This window comes from Gymnoscopelus braueri, assembly GCF_963280865.1.
Source record: "Gymnoscopelus braueri genome assembly, chromosome: 16".
Lineage (NCBI taxonomy): Eukaryota > Metazoa > Chordata > Actinopteri > Myctophiformes > Myctophidae > Gymnoscopelus > Gymnoscopelus braueri.
In genome coordinates, this window is record NC_137616.1 from 38,446,993 (window position 1) to 38,466,348 (window position 19,356).

The 19,356-nt window shown below is 42.8% G+C and overlaps 1 protein-coding gene across 1 annotated transcript in view; it reads right to left on the reverse strand.

Moving 5' to 3' along the window:
• Positions 1 to 5,259: 5,259 nt before the first annotated feature.
• Positions 5,260 to 19,356, reverse strand: part of LOC308103279 (frizzled-3-like) — a 31,005-nt gene continuing 16,908 nt past the window's right edge. The window contains exons 5-9 of the mRNA XM_080453197.1: positions 18,885 to 19,184; positions 17,907 to 18,158; positions 9,357 to 9,508; positions 8,267 to 8,524; positions 5,260 to 6,959 (exon numbers count right to left, since the gene is read on the reverse strand). Of these exons, the coding sequence (XP_080309323.1) occupies positions 6,701 to 6,959; positions 8,267 to 8,524; positions 9,357 to 9,508; positions 17,907 to 18,158; positions 18,885 to 19,184 (1,221 nt within the window). The 3' untranslated portion in view covers positions 5,260 to 6,700. The remainder of the gene's footprint in view (positions 6,960 to 8,266; positions 8,525 to 9,356; positions 9,509 to 17,906; positions 18,159 to 18,884; positions 19,185 to 19,356) is intronic.

The following is a 19,356-nucleotide window of genomic DNA, read 5'->3' on the forward strand; positions in this document are numbered from 1 at the left end:
ATTAAATAAGCCTGGATTTAAGTGAAAGGAGAATTAAATAAGCCTGGATTTAAGTCAAATCCAGGTTTGACAAAGTCTGGTGCGTACAGCCTGGTTTATTCCGTTCCATGAACGCCAAGCCAGGCTGAAAAGGAGCGACTTTGTCGAGCTAGACCTTGTCAAGCCAGGCTGTGTCGAGCCAGGATGGTAAAGCCAGGCTTCACGTATTCCTATAAAAGACCATGAAAGTCGATCCTTGAACTTGACCAATCATGGAGCCCAAAACCAGAGCGGCGTTCTTCTGTGGCTGAACAGCAGCACTGCAGCAGCTCATGGAACAGTGGCGTTCCCAGGAACTACAAGCTCATAGCGTGGCACCGAGTGCCGCGCTATGAGCTTGTAGATCTGCTATTTTTGAAAAATCTTGAAAATGTGTGCATATCTTTGAAATATATATACATTTTTAAAGTGAACATTTTTAACTCAAATCTTTGCTTCTGGGGGTCCCTGGCACAAAACATTTTCAGATGGGGGTCCGCGGCCAAATGTATATCAATTTAGGGGTCCTTGGCATAAAAAGGTTGAAAACCACTGTTCTAAATGGCAGTGGTTCACAAACTTTTTTGCTCAAGAGTCTTGAGGCTTGGGTCCCGGCTCCCGGGGAGACATCAAATTTCTCTTTTGGGTCTTGAGTCCCAAGAATCAAGACGGCAGAAATTTGATGTCTCCCCGGGAGCCGGGGTCTTGACTCAAGACCCAAAAGATGGTTTGATGTCTCCCCGGAATCATACGAGGAAGTAAAATGTATAATAAGCAAGAAAGGAAACACGGCCGCAATAAATGGATCCAGGGAGAAAGTGTGGCAAAGTATTGCCGACAAATTAAATGCACAAGTCGTCCAAAAATATATACAATTTATATACAAGTCCATAAATATTTAATTCAGTTAGGCTTAAACATGAGGAGTGTATAGTGAATATTGGAATTATCGCCTACTAATCTACAATACAATAGCCTATTATATGCGCCATGCATCCAACCAATATGTCTGAGTCTGTGCTCAGGAATGTGTCAAAAACAAAAAAATCTCCATAAATTCAAGGCTTCATGGAGTGTGTAATTGATAGAAAATAAGTATTTTTCAAGTGAGCTATTCTTTGAGTGTCTTATTTGTCTTGTTTTGAGGACACTTTGAAACAATGCTGAGGCCTGGGATCGAACTTGGATAGTCTGGCTTGCAAGGCAGGCTCTTTAACCATTCAGCTATGGCCACATCATTAGCAGAGATTCTAAGGTAGTTGTATTCTGTAACAGTAAAGGGGTTTCAGGGGAAACCAGCAAAATGAGGAATAATATAATAAAAGACTGTCTTGCTAATAAAGAGTCATGTCTCTCATTTTTTACAATGTATTTGTTATTACCTTTATATTATTTAATAAATTATGCATTTCATCCTCTATATATTGTCCAGCAACCTTTATGATAAAGGCGAAAAAAGATAGTAGACCTGTGGAAGCCAGATTGCTCAGATGCCAAGGTTCCTGTGCTGGGATTCGATCCCATGATCTTGCAGTTTGAAGTCAAGAGCTCTTCCAACTGAGCTATGGATAGAGCAGCCACCTATCAAGCAGAAGTCACACTTTCAACTCCCAAAATGATTATGTCAACCATAGAGTTAAAAACATAAGGATGTCAACCAGGCATTAGCTGGTATTATTATTATTATTTTTTATATATAAATACATTTGACTACAAAAGGCAAAAAGTCACGTGACTATCAAGTATTTTGGTTTCATGTTGTTGCCGCGACACCTGCTGGCTGAAAAAAGTCAATGCAGGGCTTGGCACTGACAACATAATTATTCATAGCATATTTGTATTGTGTATATACATATATATGTAGATAAATTACTGATAGCATTCTTTCTGTGTTGGTGGGGAAATGTAAGGTTTGTGCGTGATGAATCTAAAACTTGCCTTACATTTATGGGAAGGGGGAAACAATAATTGACAATTATGAATTCCACTTAATAAACTTACAATATCACTGGTGTTCACCGTTCACTTAGGCTACGGGGTTGGGAAAAGCTATCTAAAACTTAAAATGCAATCAAAAAAACATAATTGAAGTTGCACAAAGACGTGTGTCTTTTCAACAAACGTCTCTACCCACTGGGCACACATACAACAACGCCCAAACGCCGTGCATACGCCGTCCATAAGCCGTCCGAGTCGACGTCGTTTCAAGGTATTTTTTGCAAAACAGCTGCTGACTGAGGTCTGACTCGGACGTCGTATGGACGGCGTATGCACGGCGTATGGGCGTTGTATTGTGTGTGCCCAGTGGGGTAAAGAGATATCTGTTGAAAAGACACGTCTTTTACAACGTCGATACGACGTCGTCGCAAAACGCTAATAGGATGGGTTACTGACCATGAATTACGAAATGGTAGAATCCCCCCCACCCCCTCTAAATTCAATAAATCTAAGATATGATTGCTATTAACTACCTGTGACATCATCAGCAGAGATTCTAAGGCAGTTCTACTCTGTAACAGTAAAGGGGTTTCAGGGGAAACCAGCAAAATGAGGAATAATATAATAAAAGACTGTCTTGCTAATAAAGCGTCATGTCTCTCATATTTTGTATATATGTGTATTTGATATCACCTTTATACTATTTAATAAATGATGCATTTCATCCTCTATATATTGTCCAGCAACCTTTCAGCAGGTGTCTTCTAGTGCTTTTGAGTTGTTCATTTGTATTTTAGCATGGAAAATGTCAAAGTAATCCAGCAATGAACTGTAGGAGGACTGGGATTCGAACATGGAACCTCTGCTATGAAAGTCTGATCTTCAGACCACTACAGTATCTCAATGTAGGTAACTCCTGGTGCTTTTACTTTGTTTTGTATTTTAACTTTGAAAAAGTACCACCCCAGATAGCAAAAGTTGTTAAATCAACGTCGATTTTTGGTTAAGGTTGAAGATTGATGGTGGATCAACCTTAAATGTTGAAAAGATGTCATTAAATCATTTCTACTTTGGTACTTGGTACTTTTCTTTGAAAAAAAACAAGACTCGCGCAACATAATTTGGCAAGACACACCATCTCTGGTTTACTTCCCGTATCTGCATAGTCGAACTCTCTCTCCTCCGTTCTGATACTCCTGGACCTGTCTGCAGCGTTCGACACGGTGAACCATCAGATCCTCCTCTCCACCCTCGAGGGGATGGGTGTCTCAGGCTCTGCACTCTCCCTGTTTGCATCCTACCTGACGGGTCGCTCATACCAGGTGATGCTGAGAGGGTCTGTGTCAGAACCACACAGGCTCACAACTGGGGTTCCCCAAGGCTCGGTTCTGGGTCCTCTTCTTTTCTCTCTCTACACTACATCTCTGGGTGCTGTCATCCACTCCCATGGCTTTTCCTACCACTGCTATGCCGATGACACCCAACTAATCCTCTCATTCCCCCCCTCTGATACCCAGGTGGAGACACGCATTGCTGCTTGTCTGGCTGACATCTCGGAGTGGATGTCGACAAACCACCTGAAGCTCAACCTGGACAAGACCGAGCTGATGTTCCTCCCGGGGAAGGGCTGTCCGCATCGAGACATGGCCATCACCATTGATAATGCTGTGGTGACCTCAACTCGGACTGCAAAGAATCTGGGTGTGACCCTGGACGATCAACTGACGTTCTCGGCAAACATCGCATCAGTGACGAGGTCCTGCAGATTCCTGCTCTACAACATCAGGAGGATTCGCCCCTTCCTCACGGAGAAGGCAGCCCAGGTGCTCATCCAGGCTCTCGTCATCTCCCGCCTGGACTACTGCAACTCCCTCCTTGCTGGTGCTCCGGCATCCGCCATCAAACCCCTGGAGCTTGTTCAGAAAGCTGCGGCTCGTCTGGTGTTCAACCGCCCCAAGTTCTCCCACACAACCATCCTTCTCCGCTCTCTACACTGGCTCCCCGTAGCGGCTCGCATCCAGTTCAAAACCCTGGTGCTAGCCTATAGGGCAGTGAAAGGAACAGCTCCTTCCTACCTCCGGGCTATGGTCGATGCCTACACCCCTGCCCGACCACTTCGGTCTGCCACCTCGGGGCGACTGATTGCCTCGTCACTCAAGGGTCCTTCTGGCCGATCCACACGGTCACGACTCTTTTCTGTTCTGGCCCCACAGTGGTGGAATGAACTTCCCACTGATGTTAGGACAGCAGAGTCACTGCCCATATTTCGCCGCAGACTGAAAACCCACCTCTTCAGGAAACACTACCCTTCCTCTCTGCCTGACCTACTTGTTGTTAACTAGTTGTACGAACGCTTGTTTTCTATTGCTGTATTGTTTATTGGATTATTGGATTGTTTATTGGATCTTGTTTAGTCGATACACTTATTTGTTTTAGCTCATGCTCATTTGATTTAGCTATTTTGTCTCATCTGTTTAAGGAAATAGGTAGCTGATATATTGCACTTTTACCTTAGCGCTAGGTATACTCTTGGTTGCTTGTTTTTGCAGAAAATGCACTAAAGACTTCTGGTGATTAGTAGTTTTCGTTCCCTACCTATGTTGAATACACTTATTGTAAGTCGCTTTGGATAAAAGCGTCTGCTAAATGACTGTAATGTAATGTAATGTCTTGCGTCTTCAATCTGTCGTCATACTGACATGATACTGTAATGATACTTACCATGATACTACTGACATAATACTTACTTGCATGTTATTGCATGGGGGAAATTCTGAAGGCTCTCTCTCGCTCTCCCCATCCCTCTCTCTCTTGCTGAATTATCTCTTGTCTGAGGTTGTGTTAACACCTGGCTAAGCAAGATGAACCACAAAGGCTTAGCACACTTTGTCTTCACGGTGGTAGGCAGGAACTTTACCCCTGTTCCAGCTGAATAAGTGAATAAGTTCTTATGACATTCATGGCTGTGGGTCACTCACTAACAAAGTTCCAGTCACTGAGTGTTCTATAAATGTGAAAAGAGACAGTATAATCCAGTTTCAAATTATCCATTTGTTACTCGGAGAGTGTGCAAATGCAACTCATGTTAAATTAACACTCAGGATTTTACAGTGTAGGATTAGGGGGGACCTATGAACTCGGGATCAGTCCCTTGGAGAACTCGTCAGGACTCCCATGAACATTTCAATAAAATGGAGAACTGTTACGAATATGAGCTCAGCATCTGTGTGGTTATGTATTTCTCTAACCCATTTGCCATGTTTTCAGAAAACTTTATTACAAATTTCACAAATTTCACACCCACAAAGGTTCAAATGTTCTTCATCTATCCACATATGCCACTAGAAAAAACTTAGGGCTAACGTTTTATCTACAAGTAAGGATACACTTTTGTAAAGAGGGACAAACTATTGACAAGTCTACATGAATTCAAGGGGCGAAAAACGCAGGCTATCTTATTTCATTTGTAAGGCAGGAGTTATTTTCCAAGACAGCCCTTGAATTAAAAAATGGTCAAGAAACCAGTCCAAACTTAAAATGCCGCTTTCCCTTCTGGCATGGATAAATACACATATTGGCCAACTGGAATCATATCAAGTGCAACGAAAACAGCCAATTAATAAAGATAACCTCAACAGACTCGACTCTTGTCATGATACCAGTGTGAAACATTAACTTGTGGAAGAATGTTTGCTCAATATTCCACGAACAGCTTTACTGTTGAAAGATTTGTGGAAAATAAATCTTTCAGTCAAATTCACTTTAAATGTATCACTTGCAGGTCGTTAACAAAGGCAAATAATTGCAGATGAGAAATATTTGAAACATACAATGTATTCTTTCCTAATGCCAACCTTCAGTGATGACATGGCAAAAGTCTTTTAGAAATACCCTGTTTAAGCCCCCCTGAGTGCTGGAATGTACAGATGATAAGAAAAGGCTCATCAAGTGTCCAAGGTTCTCAAAGCAGTTTTCCTTCATTCAGAGCACATTTAGAATCCTTTATACAGATTTTCATACAGTACTAGGAAAGACAATCCACAAGTGTAGTCTCTTGATAAGAGTTAAGTCAAATTTTTTCTTGGTCGGCTCAGTAGCATAGGTCCAACAACTGTAGTTGTAGTCATCTTCAAGTTCATATATCCATGTATCAACCTAGGGCAAAGGGTTCCCAAAAGAATCACAGTAAAATGATCTTTCTTCCGTTGTAAGACAAAGGGAGAAATATATGCTTGAATTATCTAAATCATTTTTGGACAAAGCCAAGTGCCTTTGTTTCAGTAAAGCTTGGGGGACGTTTTAAGGCGTCAAGACACGGGCAGTTCCATCGGTTTGGCTCGCTGTATATTAAGCCTCATGCTCTGCTAACCTTTGAACAAATTATAACATTCCCGGCAATGTTTCATCTCATAGCTCCTTATCTTGAAAAGATCTGTCAGGACGAGATAACTGTAAACAAATTTGCTGCAATTTTAGTTTGATCTACTTTTGTATATTACTTTGTATAGTAGAGTCAGTATGCGTTCACTTGAACCCATTTCCCTCTAGCTTATTATGGGGACATTCACATTCCTTAGCTCAGTCGTAAAACAGAGAAAAGGCTGTCGTTTCCACTAACTTATATTCATCCACCCAATCTCATTAGATTTACGTGGATGTGCCAAAGGGATGTCTCATTCCATCCCTGACATCACCTGTTCATTCTGTTCTTTGCTGACTGAGGCTTTTCTAGTTCTTCTCCACTTCAGGCCGTGGCACCATCTTCTTCAAGAACCCTGTGGATTCCGTTTCCAGGAACACTCTGAATGGTGTGGGCAGTGTTGCTAAGGTCTCTGATGCTGCTGTGACGCGATTGACTCTCCAGTCGCTGGGTGGAGCCGTGTCGTGATAGGCTGTCCAGGCGGTTGGTGCTGCAGTTTTTGGACAGTGATTGGTCGTTGAGGCGAGGCATGCTTCCATAGGGTAGCCGGTCTTCTGCAGCCCGGAAACTGCAGGCGGTGTATCTGTGAGGAAGAGGAGTACATGTTAGGGCATTCACAGAATAGTCGAATATTCGAATATTCGAATATCAAACCGACTATTCGACTATCAAACCACTATTCGAAAAAAAAAAAAAGAAAAAAAAAGTGGCTTTTCTAGAGCAGACACGCAGCTGTGAGCTCTGGTGTGACGTCAACTCGCATTCCTTGAGTCGAGTCATCAATGTAATTGAAAAAAAAAAAAAAAAAAAACTTTTTTTTATTTTTTTTATTTTTTTATTTTTTATAATCAAACCGAATAATCGACTATTCGAATACTTTTGGGTCGAATAATTCGAATACCATAAATCACTATTCGTTAATGCCCTAGTACATGTTACCCTTGATTTAACAACTAAGTATAAATCACCATTTAGAGTCCAATAGACGCAGATAGAGCCATCACAGATGTCACATTCTCAGCCATTTGACCTTTATTAGACACCTACCTCCACCCTCATAGCCAAATCCATGCAAACACATTGAGTATCCCCACCTGTCATCACATCCACCCCATGCATACACATTGTGTATCCCCACCTGTCATCAAATTGTCCTGAACTGTTGTCACATCCACCCCCGTGCACACACATAGGATTTTCCCACCTGTCATCACATCCACCTCCATGCAGACACATTGTGTATCCCCACCTGTCATTACTTCCACAATGCCATTCTACACTATGTCGTCCAATGTAAAAGCCGTAAAACAATGCCATTCTACACTATGTCGTCCAATGTTAAAACCATAACAAAAATGCCATGCTACACTATGTCCACCAATGTGAAAAAATATATTTTTTAAATGCTATGCTACACTATAGCCTCCTTTCCATATGCATGGACTTACCTAGGCCCACCCCACACCGACCACCACAGCAACGGTTTCCACTACAATGAAGTGGGTAGAGTGGTGTGTAAGTGGTACTAAACTGGTGCCCAATGTAAAAAAAACACCTCCAATGTAAAAAAAAAATGCCATGCTACACTATGCCGTCCAATGTAAAAAACATTAAAAAAAAATGCCATGCTACACTATGCCGTCCAATGTAAAAAACATTAAAAAAAAATGCCATGCTACACTATGCCGTCCAATGTAAAAAACATTAAAAAAAAATGCCATGCTACACTATGCCGTCCAATGTAAAAAACATTAAAAAAATATGCCATGCTACACTATGTCGTCCAATGTAAAAAACATTAAAAGAAATGCCATGCTACACGCTACAGTACACATCGTGTATCCCCACCCGTCATGACATCCACCCCCATGCATTCACGCTGCTCCCTACCTGCCGTCTCGGGAGCGGTGGAGGCTGCCGTGGTAGCTGCTCATCTTGGAGCGGGCGCTGCGGACAGAGCCGGCGCGGCTGGTGCTGCCGCTGGGCGGCTCGTCCAGCATGGCCAGGTGGGTGGAGGAGGCGAGGGTGGACGTCCCCTGGGTGGAGGTGCCCCGCGACTTCCTCACGATGGGCGCGTTGGGGTCCCGCAGCAGCAGCTGGGCGAAGTCGGGCTCCCGCAGCACCTGGCGGCTCTCGTTCACCATCCGGCTAACGGAGGGAGGGGCAGGAGGCGGAAAGGGGGAGGAGGTGCAGACGCATGAATCGGAGGAGGAGGAGGAGGAGAAGGGGAGCGGAGGGAGGGAGGGCAGGGAGAGACGCAGGAGGGTGGTGAGAGACAGGGGGAAGGTGGTGGGGCGCGGGGCGGCGTGGAAGAACAGGAAGGAGGAGCGGGTGGAGCAAGGGGCGGGAGAGGGAGTTAATGCTCTGAATACACGGAGGGTGGAGGTGGGAGTGAGTGCAGAGAGGGGTCTGCGGTCACTAGGACTACACAGAACCTGGAGCCATGTCAACCAGCCTCACAGCAGACGTCCCACAACGTTCACACCACCTTTTCATTTCAACACAGGAAGCAGTCACAACAGTATTTGTAAACCAGCATTTTAACCCATCAAGACCTGAGGCAGATTCTACAAATGCGTTCTAAATCAGTAGTTCTCACACTCAAAAATGTTCAAAAATAGCAGATATTCAAGCTCGCAGCGCGGCACGAAGTGACGTGCTGTAAGCTTGTATATCTGCTATTTTTGAATAGCCCACGCAAAAATCTAAAATGACACAGATGCTTACACGGATTTAATGGTTTAACCATTTTAATCAAAAACGAGCTTGTAGATCCGCTATTTTCGCTATTCGTCATACGACAAAGTATATAGGGCTTAGGTTAATCTGCTTGGAATACCAGACAGGCGGTAAAAATAAATTGCAATATCACAATGATAACTGAAATCTGCTACATGTTACGTTGCCGTGTGACATTTCTGACAACAATGTACAATAATAATAACCACAACGTCCATGCAGGATGGTTTTTAATACGTACTCTTTGCGGCGGCGCTTGCCATGGAAGAAGCTGGCCCATTCGAAGCAGGTCTTCTTGCTGCCGACCCAGAAGACAGAGGGGATGCCGGCGGTCAGCATCATGAGGTACTTGACCAGGAATAAGACCAGGTCGGGACGTTTGGTCCTCTCCACCTACAGGAACAACACACAGCATGAGACAGTGTTTCCCTAACTTAGGAAGCCATTTTGGGTCGCAGACTTATTTGTATGTCACAAATAAATGTCATTTTCTTTTTAAGGGGGGGGGGGGCTTGGGTCCCGGGGAGACATGTCTTTTGGGTCTCGTGCTGAAAAAGATTGGGAACCCCTGGGATAAGGGATTAAAAGACAGAACAATACCACTTTATTAATCCATCAGGGCAATTAGATTAAAGACCAGTCCACACCAATGCAACCACTTGCAATCATTATCAATTAGGAGTTGCATTGGTGTGGACTGGCCTTAAAACTGTTTTGCTGCAAGGAGTTGCGATATTGGTGCATTCTGGCCTTTAGGGCACCATAAAAACAGACAAGAAACAGGCATACAATATAGAGTCACAAACAAAGGAGCTACCTGAGACCATATTTACCAGTACAATTGATTGATAAAACTATGACAAATGTAGGTCAAATTAATTAGTAAGAAAATAGTCCACTAGTGCATGTGGCAAGCACTAACGCCATAATGTTTACTTGCAACATTTCGTAAAAATGTAATTTCCATCACAAAACAAATCAAGTGTCCCATGTCAAAGACATTATGTGCTTTCATTCAAAGGTGCGTCATTTGTTTCAGAAAAGTAGTCTTTCATGTTGGTTTCCAGAGCGTCAACTGTGCCTGAAAAGACTTGCTTGAGAGTTCCAGTGAGGGTGTGACTACCCTGTAAAATCCTGAGTTCTCATTTAACTCAGAGAGTGTACAAATGCAACCAAATGGACATTAAGGCTTTTTTGAGGCTTTTACTGTGGATGTGCGTACACAGTAAAACCCCTACGGGTCCATTTTCACACTCTCAGCGTTAAATTAATCCAGATTTTGCTGCGTATGCAGGGATGAATAGATTTAGTGTGTGTGTGTGTGTGTGTGTGTGTGTGTGTGTGTGTGTGTGTGTGTGTGTGTGTGTGTGTGTGTGTGTGTGTGTGTGTGTATATGTGTGTGTGTGTGTGTGTGTGTGTGTGTGTGTGTGTGTGTGTGTGTGTGTGTGTGTGTGTGTGTGTGTGTGTTGAATCTAAGCCCCAAATGCGCCTTACTAATGTTAAGCAATGACAGTGAAATAAAATGCAAGTAAAGATGTAACCCCTCCCTTCCTCCATTAATGCCTTAAGGAATTGGGTTAACGTTATAGAGCGGTTGTTTGGAGTCATGTGGAAGGGAGTAGAAGAGTAGACCGTATCGTGTGAGCTTGTCTGCAGGCAACTATGATAGCCGTGCACTTTACTGTTATTGAGTCATGCATGCACACTACAGTATGTACATGTCTGACGTAAGTTCACGCTTGTGGACATTATCACATCAGTGTGTGTGTGTGTGTGTGTGTGTGTGTGTGTGTGTGTGTGTGTGTGTGTGTGTGTGTGTGTGTGTGTGTGTGTGTGTGTGTGTGTGTGTGTGTGTGTGTGTGTGTGTGTTCACCCTCATCAGTGCAACTACCGAGCAAGCTTTACGCTGGAGGCATAAACACAGAGGCAGCTGACACAGTGCCATCCCTCTATCCCTCTCCAGTGGTGTACAGTAACTAAGTACATTTACTCATCACGACAATGCGTGGCGATGTGAGCTTGTAGATCTGCTATTTTCAAAAGATTTTTCATACATTTGAAAACTTGTGAAATGGGACATTCTGTATAATGAGTACTTTCTACTTTTGGCACTTTAAAAGTACATTTTGGTGCCAATACTTTTGTGCTTTTTACTCAAGTACATTTTTTATTTAACTTTAACAGAGTATTTCTACATTGCCGTATTGATACTTTTACTCAAGTAAGAAATGTGAGTACTCTTTCCACCACTGCTTCTCTACAATCCCAGCGTTCCTTGCAAAGGGAGCACCTGTGCCGTGCTCCTGTACAGATATCGTTGCTGTCGGGTGGAAACCTTGTATGTCCCAAAACCGTTCCCATTTTATTTCACTACTTTTGTGTGACACTCTTGCAGGATGAAGTAAGGGCATTCATTTACGGAAAAAAACATAAAAAGTTGAACATGGAGATTTTCTGAGGTTTTCTGCCCGACAGCGACGATATGCAAGCTCCGTGGCACAGTTTCCACTGTGCTCTTCTCAGCTGCTTAACCCATTAAGACCTGAGGCGATTCTTAAAAAAAATCTAAATCCTAACAGTTTTTTGAAAAAAATAAAAAATATATTTTTTCACGATTTTTCAAAAATAGCAGATCTACAAGCTCATAGCGCGGCACTCGGTGCCGCGCTATGAGCTTGTATATCTGCTATTTTTGAATAGCCTAAAGAAATCTAAAGTGACACAGATGCGTTCCCGGTCTTAATGGGTTAATGAAATGACAGACGTCAGGATCAGGTTATGGATGGGATATAACTGTGAGTAATCCCACCCATACGTCTATCTGACATAGTTAGCTGCTAGCTCCAGAAGCACTCTGCTCATTCTCTCGTATTGTCTCCATCAATCCTTCCCTCTATCGCTATCCTTTCAGTCTGTCTCTCTGTCTCTCTCTCATTATGGGTGGACCAGACAAACGCAGAGAGCCTAGCCCTAGTGGTCTACCACTGATGAGGCTCATTACTCAGGCTCAGATGGAGATAAGAAAAACAGATTCACTGTAGGGGTGCATCAGTAAATCAAACTAATCGATTAAATGGATTATAAAAAATATTAGTGAAGATACAGCAGCTGATCTACAAGCTCAAAAAGTGTAGGGCTCGAGAGACTCCTCAATCAGACTAATCAATTTAGTAGATTATAAAAAATCTATTCGTTTTTTTTTTCATTGATTCGTTGATCAATAGAAGAAAAAAAGACATGCTTCTCGATTATTCAACTAGTCAAAAAAAGTAGTAGCGTAATCGCTAAGAAAATAATTGATAGTTGCAGCACTAAATCACTGCAAAAAGAAAGTTCTTCTCAGATCTGTCATAGCGTCCCTTAAGGCATTCAACTCAATGAGTAATTTGACATACCCATTTAAACATCCAGAGTAGTAGCACAGTGAGCTGCAGTACTGGGTGCAACTCACCGTACATAAAGTGTGTTCCCATTACTGAGCCTGAACTCAGTCAGAAAATAGCTACATGAAACTGGGAACTCAGCCTAAGCCTCCGTTCTTTTGTCAAATCCCATCTGTTTCTAGCCAACCGCAGCTACAACAGTGTTGTACGGGAATGTGTGTGTAGGTCGGGGTAGCGAACTGTAGCAGTGAGTTGTGTGGTAAAGTGAGTAAAGGACACAGCCTGCAGGAGAAGCTTTTAAGATAAATATAGACAGGAACTGTAAGCCTTTGCAGCCTCCTGATGGACCTTTGCTTTGTGTGGGCATTTGCTTTTGTATGTGTGTGTGTGTATAGTGCGAGAGTGTGTGAGCATTAAAGTGTGTGTGTGTATTGATATAATGTATTATGCATCAAACTAACCTCTACACCTACACAGTAGCCAACATAGCACATTTCATCCACCACACTGACACACCCTGACAAACACACACAATCGCTACAAGGCTTTATCAGGATCATTTTCTAATACTCCATTTTGACATTGCACTTTCTCATCATTCACAATTTCCTTTCCAGCTGAGATGTTATTACATGTTGTACATATTGCATTTGATTGTTTTCTACTTTCTGCCCTTTGTTTTTCGTTTTTTTTGGTGAGATATTTAATAGGCCCCTTGTTGTTTTTATTTATTAATCTCACCAGTTTCTGCATTATTATAAATGCACAAGCAAATACAACTACAGAATATGGGGTGGGGGATTGAGAAGGCTGAGAATCCCTGCACTAAATAGTATACAGTATATTTAAATAATGTAGCTGACATCTCTGTGTTGTATGTCAGATGTAGTGTGGTTCAGCTTGACCCCAGTGCACCCATTCTATTCCAATAGAAACACACAAAGGATTACTACTGAATGCAACTGCATTGCTCTTATTACGCAGGATTTGCGTGACAGATTAACTGCAGGATTGAATGCATGTGAATGCATCTCCTCCTCCCAGCGTAAGACTCAACTGTTTGTTGAGAGCTGCATGTATGCACAGACAGATGCTCAGATACCCAACATGCAAATGTGAGTAAATGTACACACAAACACGAGATGACGCGCCCGAATATTCATGCACATGAGAACACACTTACAAATGTACACACAAACGCCCATCCCGTGTAAGCAATCTAATGCGTTGTTGTGTGACATGACATCATAAGCCATATTATCCCTGTTGGGGGGACAAACACACACACACACACACACACACACACACACACACACACACACACACACACACACACACACAGATGTTGTGGTGGGTCATCTATGGCCATGTCTCTGTTGGGGGTGGTGCTGCCAGATTTTGTGAGAGAAATAAGCAACCAGGTCTAAGAAAACAAGCCCAAACGAAGCTTCTAGGCCACATGAGCACTTTAAACATAATACTTTATAGACAAATCCACAGAAGCGCTGCCTGTAGGCTGCGGTGTCGCGGTGCGGACACCTATGCAGCTATGTCTGCCTACAGGCAGCGCGTCTGTGGATTCGTGTATACATCGGCTATTTGAAAATAGCCAACCTACAAGCCCACAACGCGTCGCATTGTGATCTTGTAGATCTGATATTTAAAAAAAATGAAAATGAAAATATTTGAGAACCACTGGTTCTGGTAAAGCCCAAATAAGCTACTATACTTTAGAAACAAGCCCCAAAAAACGCAACCACCAATATTTACAAACAACTTTATAGAAAAAGAAGCCCAAAGTCGCTTATAATAAGTGGACATGGCAACACTGGCTGGGGGTGGTACAGACAGATAAGGCACTGTGCCAAGCCTTCTAAACCTGAACCACAGGGGCCAGTAGGAAGCAACAGAGACCATTCTCATGATAATCTACAAGGTCACAACAATGGCCTAGTCTCTACGATGTCGCAACGTGTTGTTTAAGATGAAGGTTGTAGAGCTTCTATTTTCACTACTTTTACGCAACACTGTCATACGATGAAATATAAAATAAGACATTAATTCATGAAAAAACATATAAATAAAGATATGGAGATACAAGGTTTCTGCCAGACAGTGACCATATGCAAAGTATTGTATTTGCGTAACTTGATGTTGTGATGTATTATATTGTATTGCTTTTACTTTTCTTCGAGCATAGGGGGTAAGATTGTCTTTCACCTTGTACAAACTACATTGCTGGTTTCATTACATTTTGTCACATTACAATTCACCAAGACGAAACAATGTCTCTTTCTAGAAATAGGTATCGTGATTGGTTGCGTAAATTAAAAACTATGACTAAATTACTGATTCTAATGAATTATACTTTCATTAACAACAAACAAAAAACTGAAATAAAGGTCAAAGATACCCTTACGGGTCAGTTTGGTTTAATTTGTGCACTCTCAGAGTTAAATTAACACTGAGGATTTTACCGTGTAGATTGGGGTCCCATAGATCATATCAAATGGGGTCCGTGGCCTAATGATTATCAAACTGGGGGCCCTTGAAATAAAAAAGGTTGAGAATCAGTGCCCTACTCTCTCTCTACGTCGTCCTCAGACAAGCCCTCCATCCGCGTCTCCTGTCATCTGGCCTGCTAGTTTGTGCTTTCCGCACCAGCATTTTTCTTTCGCACATTCACGTACGGCATCAATCCCTTTCCCTGAAGACGAAGAACTTACAAGCTCACTCAACATTTGATGTTTGAACAGAAGGCAACGTGGTGGGCTGGTCCCATGAGTGGACATGAGACCTGCGTCCCACAATGCTAATTGACTTCACATGACAGAGTCATTCTTTCTTACTGCACTGTGCCCTGTCTTTAATGACTCAATAGACATTGTTTGGTCTCAGTGAGTGGTATTTTGATAATCACCACAAACAGAGGCAGGATGTGGCGGCAAAACGCCACACAGTAAAATGCAATGTTTTCATTTAACCACTTGAACCCTAGCGTCACTATTCTGGGCATGTCATAATAGACAAACAATTGATCTGATCTACAAGCTCACAGCACGTTGTGTAGTTGCGATGTGTTGTGCGCCTGTAGATCGTCTATTTTCGGTGAAGAGATTTGGTGTGACAGGAAGAAAAGTATATATGGTTTAAGTGGTTAACTCTGAAAGCGTAGCGTTCTGCTTATAACAGAATATCCACAACAGAATGAACGACCTGTGCCTTTATTTAGCAGCGCTGTGCGTACACAGCCTTCATCCTCGTCAAAAGACTTTTAACATCGTTATCAGTTTAGGAACTGGCTTGTTTCCTACTGGCCATACCCTTGTTTTTACTCAGAATAAAATTACCTACTGCATGACTGCGCATCAACAGACTCAATGGTCACATTAAAAAAACATGAAACTTGGCAACAACACAGTATATAAAAAAACAACAACAGAGAGCGAGAGACTGTGAGCAACATCTGGTGATACACCTGCACTCTCCTCTCCCCTACCGCCAAAAATAACAAAACAGAAAACGAAAGAACGAAGAAAGCGTACGCAGTGATGGCTCTTGTGCGGAGCGGTCGCTGGCAGAGTGAGACGTACAAAGAGGAAAGGAAAGCCGTTTGAATTATTCACAGCTCCTTCACGTGAGAGGTAGTGAGTGTGGTACAGCCAGAGGCCAACCGCAGCTCTCTGAATTGTTTCATCTATTTCAGACAAGCAACCTGAGAATTACCACACTGGGTTCTCTCTCTCCTTGCTGTGTGTGTATGTTTACATGTTTGTTTGCATGTTGGTGCATGTGTGTTTGCACTCATGCGTGTGAGAGAAACGTGAGAGAGACCTGAAGACAGTTACTGGGTGAGAAGGAGTAATGGTGTGTGTGTGTATATGTGTATATGTGTATATGTGTATATGTGTGTGTGTGTGTGTGTGCGCGCGTGCGTGTGTGTGTGTGCGTGCGTGATTATGTGTGTGTGCGTGCAAACACCTGTGTGCACACAGGTGTTTGTGAAAAGGCATCTGTTCTTGTACTGTATGTAAGCTGTTCCACTCTAGGTGGGTTGGGAATAGAAACAGGAAGAGCTTAGGGGCAGATAGACATGCCAAGTTATATTTTCTCCTTTTATTTCATGCTTGATGCCGTTCTGAAGTGCTGCACTCAACCTGAATATAGCACTTTGACCTGCTACACCTTGTGTGTGTTCTCTTACACAGTGCATCTGGAGATTATATGAATTGGAAAGTATATGCAATGGACTGATATTAGCTACTCACGCACAATCAAACATAGCACCCCTCACACACCTACTATACTATATATTTGACCCATTAAGACCTAAGGATTCTACAAATGCCCTCTAAATCAGTACTTCTCACACTTTCACGATTTTTCAATAATCTTCCAAAATAGCAGATGTACAAGCTCGCAGCGCGGCACGAAGTGACACGCTGTGAGTCCACAGATGCTTTCCCGGTTTTAATGGGTTAAACATACCTCACACGTACAGGCACCTGACAATTTTACGTACACAAATATATGTATGTAAATAGATGTTGTTTATTTTTGAGTGGTGCTAGCCACTCCAAGGAGTGACTTTGTCTGTGTGTGTGTGTGTCTGTCTGTCTGTCTGTGTGTATGAGCACGGCCTCTCTGTATGTTTGAGCACAGCCTCAACAGCTGCGGATGATTGCAACACAAAGATGCAACCAGTTACACTAATTATATACACACACACACACACACACACACACACACACTTTTGAGTAAAAATACTTAAAATGAGTAAAAATACTTAAATATTAGTAAAGATACTTTAAAGTTCCTAAACTGAGTAAAAATACTTAAAATGAGTAAAAATACTTAAAATGAGTAATAATACTTAAAAGATGTTAAAATGAGTAAAAACACGTAAAAATCAGTAAAAACATTTTAAAGTACTTAAAATGAGTAAAAATACTTTGAAGTCATCAAAGTCTGTAAAAAGTAACTAACGAAATGAACTCATGAAAGGCACCACTCTCTTCACACTGGGTGTGATTTTTTATTTTCTTTAAGATATTTGAAAAATTAAGAAATATATCTCTCTGTCGGACCAGGATTCCCCCCAAAAAATAGCAAGATAGCAGACCGACAAGCTCAAAACGTGTCGCGTGTCGCATTTCGAGCTTATTGATCTGCTTGTAGATCTGCTACTTTTGATGCTTTTGTGTGATGCTGTGGTGTGATCAAGTAGGGCATTCATTTATGAAAAAACACAAAAAGTTAGAGTACAGAGATAGGAGCTTTCTGCCCAACAGCAACTATATATATGATCGCCACAATACAAATATTGAGGTATTAGGTCAATAAGAGATGTCCCAGTCCTACGGAGACATAACAAATGTGTTGTGTGTGCCGAGTAGAGACGCGCTCACCTGGAAGGGACAGGGGATGTGGTATTCGCGGCACTTCTCCTGCACCCACGTGGTCTCCCAGACGCTGCGGTGGCCGTTCTCGTACAGGTGGCAGGCCAGCACGGTGAGCAGGGGCACCAGGTACAGCGCCGAGAAGACGCCGATGCGGATCATGAACTTGACCAGTTTCTCCTGGTTCTCCTTCTCCAGGGGGATCTCCATGCGCACGCGGTTCAGCGCCGCGATGCCGGCCAGCAACAGGGCCACGCCCACCTGAGAGGGAGGGAGGGAGGGAAGGGCCGGATTACAGCGCCCGTTGGGATTGCGGAGATGACTAGTGAGAAATGTTTTGATCATACAATTAATCTATGCGATTTATTGAGACCACAAAATGCAGGTAAAAATAAAAAGGAAATAAAGTACAAAATAATGGTAAATGCTGCTCAGAAGGTATCCGAACCTTAACGGACATCTAGAAACGGTTTAGCGTCCAAAACATTATATTTATGGAACAAAGACAAGCATTCACATTCTGGCAAAGTTGTAAATAGCACATTTGATTTGATTTGACTTTACTATCCCTTGGGGAAATTTGTCCTCTTCATTTAACCCACCCTAAAGAGGAGTAAGCAGACACCATGCCACCTTCTTGCTGTGAGCCAACGTTGCTAACCACTGCACCACTCATATTAGACATTTATTTATATAATATGTCACTAAAACAATTATTCCAAAAATGTCATTAGATTATTTTTCTGACAATGAACTGTACAGAATGCGTGGGTTGTACAGTTCTCATTTATTGTCCATATTTTTAAGAATTTCACCATTAAATAACCATCTTAATAAAGGCATGTTACATAAAGGCTTGTTTCGGTGTTAATTCATCCATTTGGAGTGTGCAAATGTAACCAAATGGACCTTTACGGGTCCCTTACGGGTCCATTTGCACACTCTCTGAGTTAAAGTAACACTGAGGACTTTAATCATGTCTCTTACCACCACGTTCAGGCCAAGCGGCGCCAGGAGGAACCAACGCAGCGCTGTCACGTCGTAGAGCCCCACGAAGCACACGCCGCTCACGCTGTCCCCCTCGATCTTGTTGAGGGCCAGCAGGGTGACGGTGAGGGCCCCCGGGAGCCCCCAGGCACACGCGTGGAAAAGCAGGGCCTTCTTCTCGATGGCCTCGCTGCCCCACTTGGGCACTGCGGCCAGGAACCAGGTGATGGTGAGGATGACCCACCACACGCTGCCCGCCATGGTGAAGAAGTAGAGAACCATGAAGAGGAGGGTACAAACCTGTTGGGTGAGGGGGAAGAGAGGGAGAGATGAGATGAGATGGAAGAGTAATAGAGGTTAGGTAAAAGCAGCCAAGAGGCCCCTCAGTAAGCAAATTCCACGATTGGGAACTATAATTTTCTGGAATATTGTGCAACTATTAAGTGAAAATAGTCCACTTTATTACTTTTCT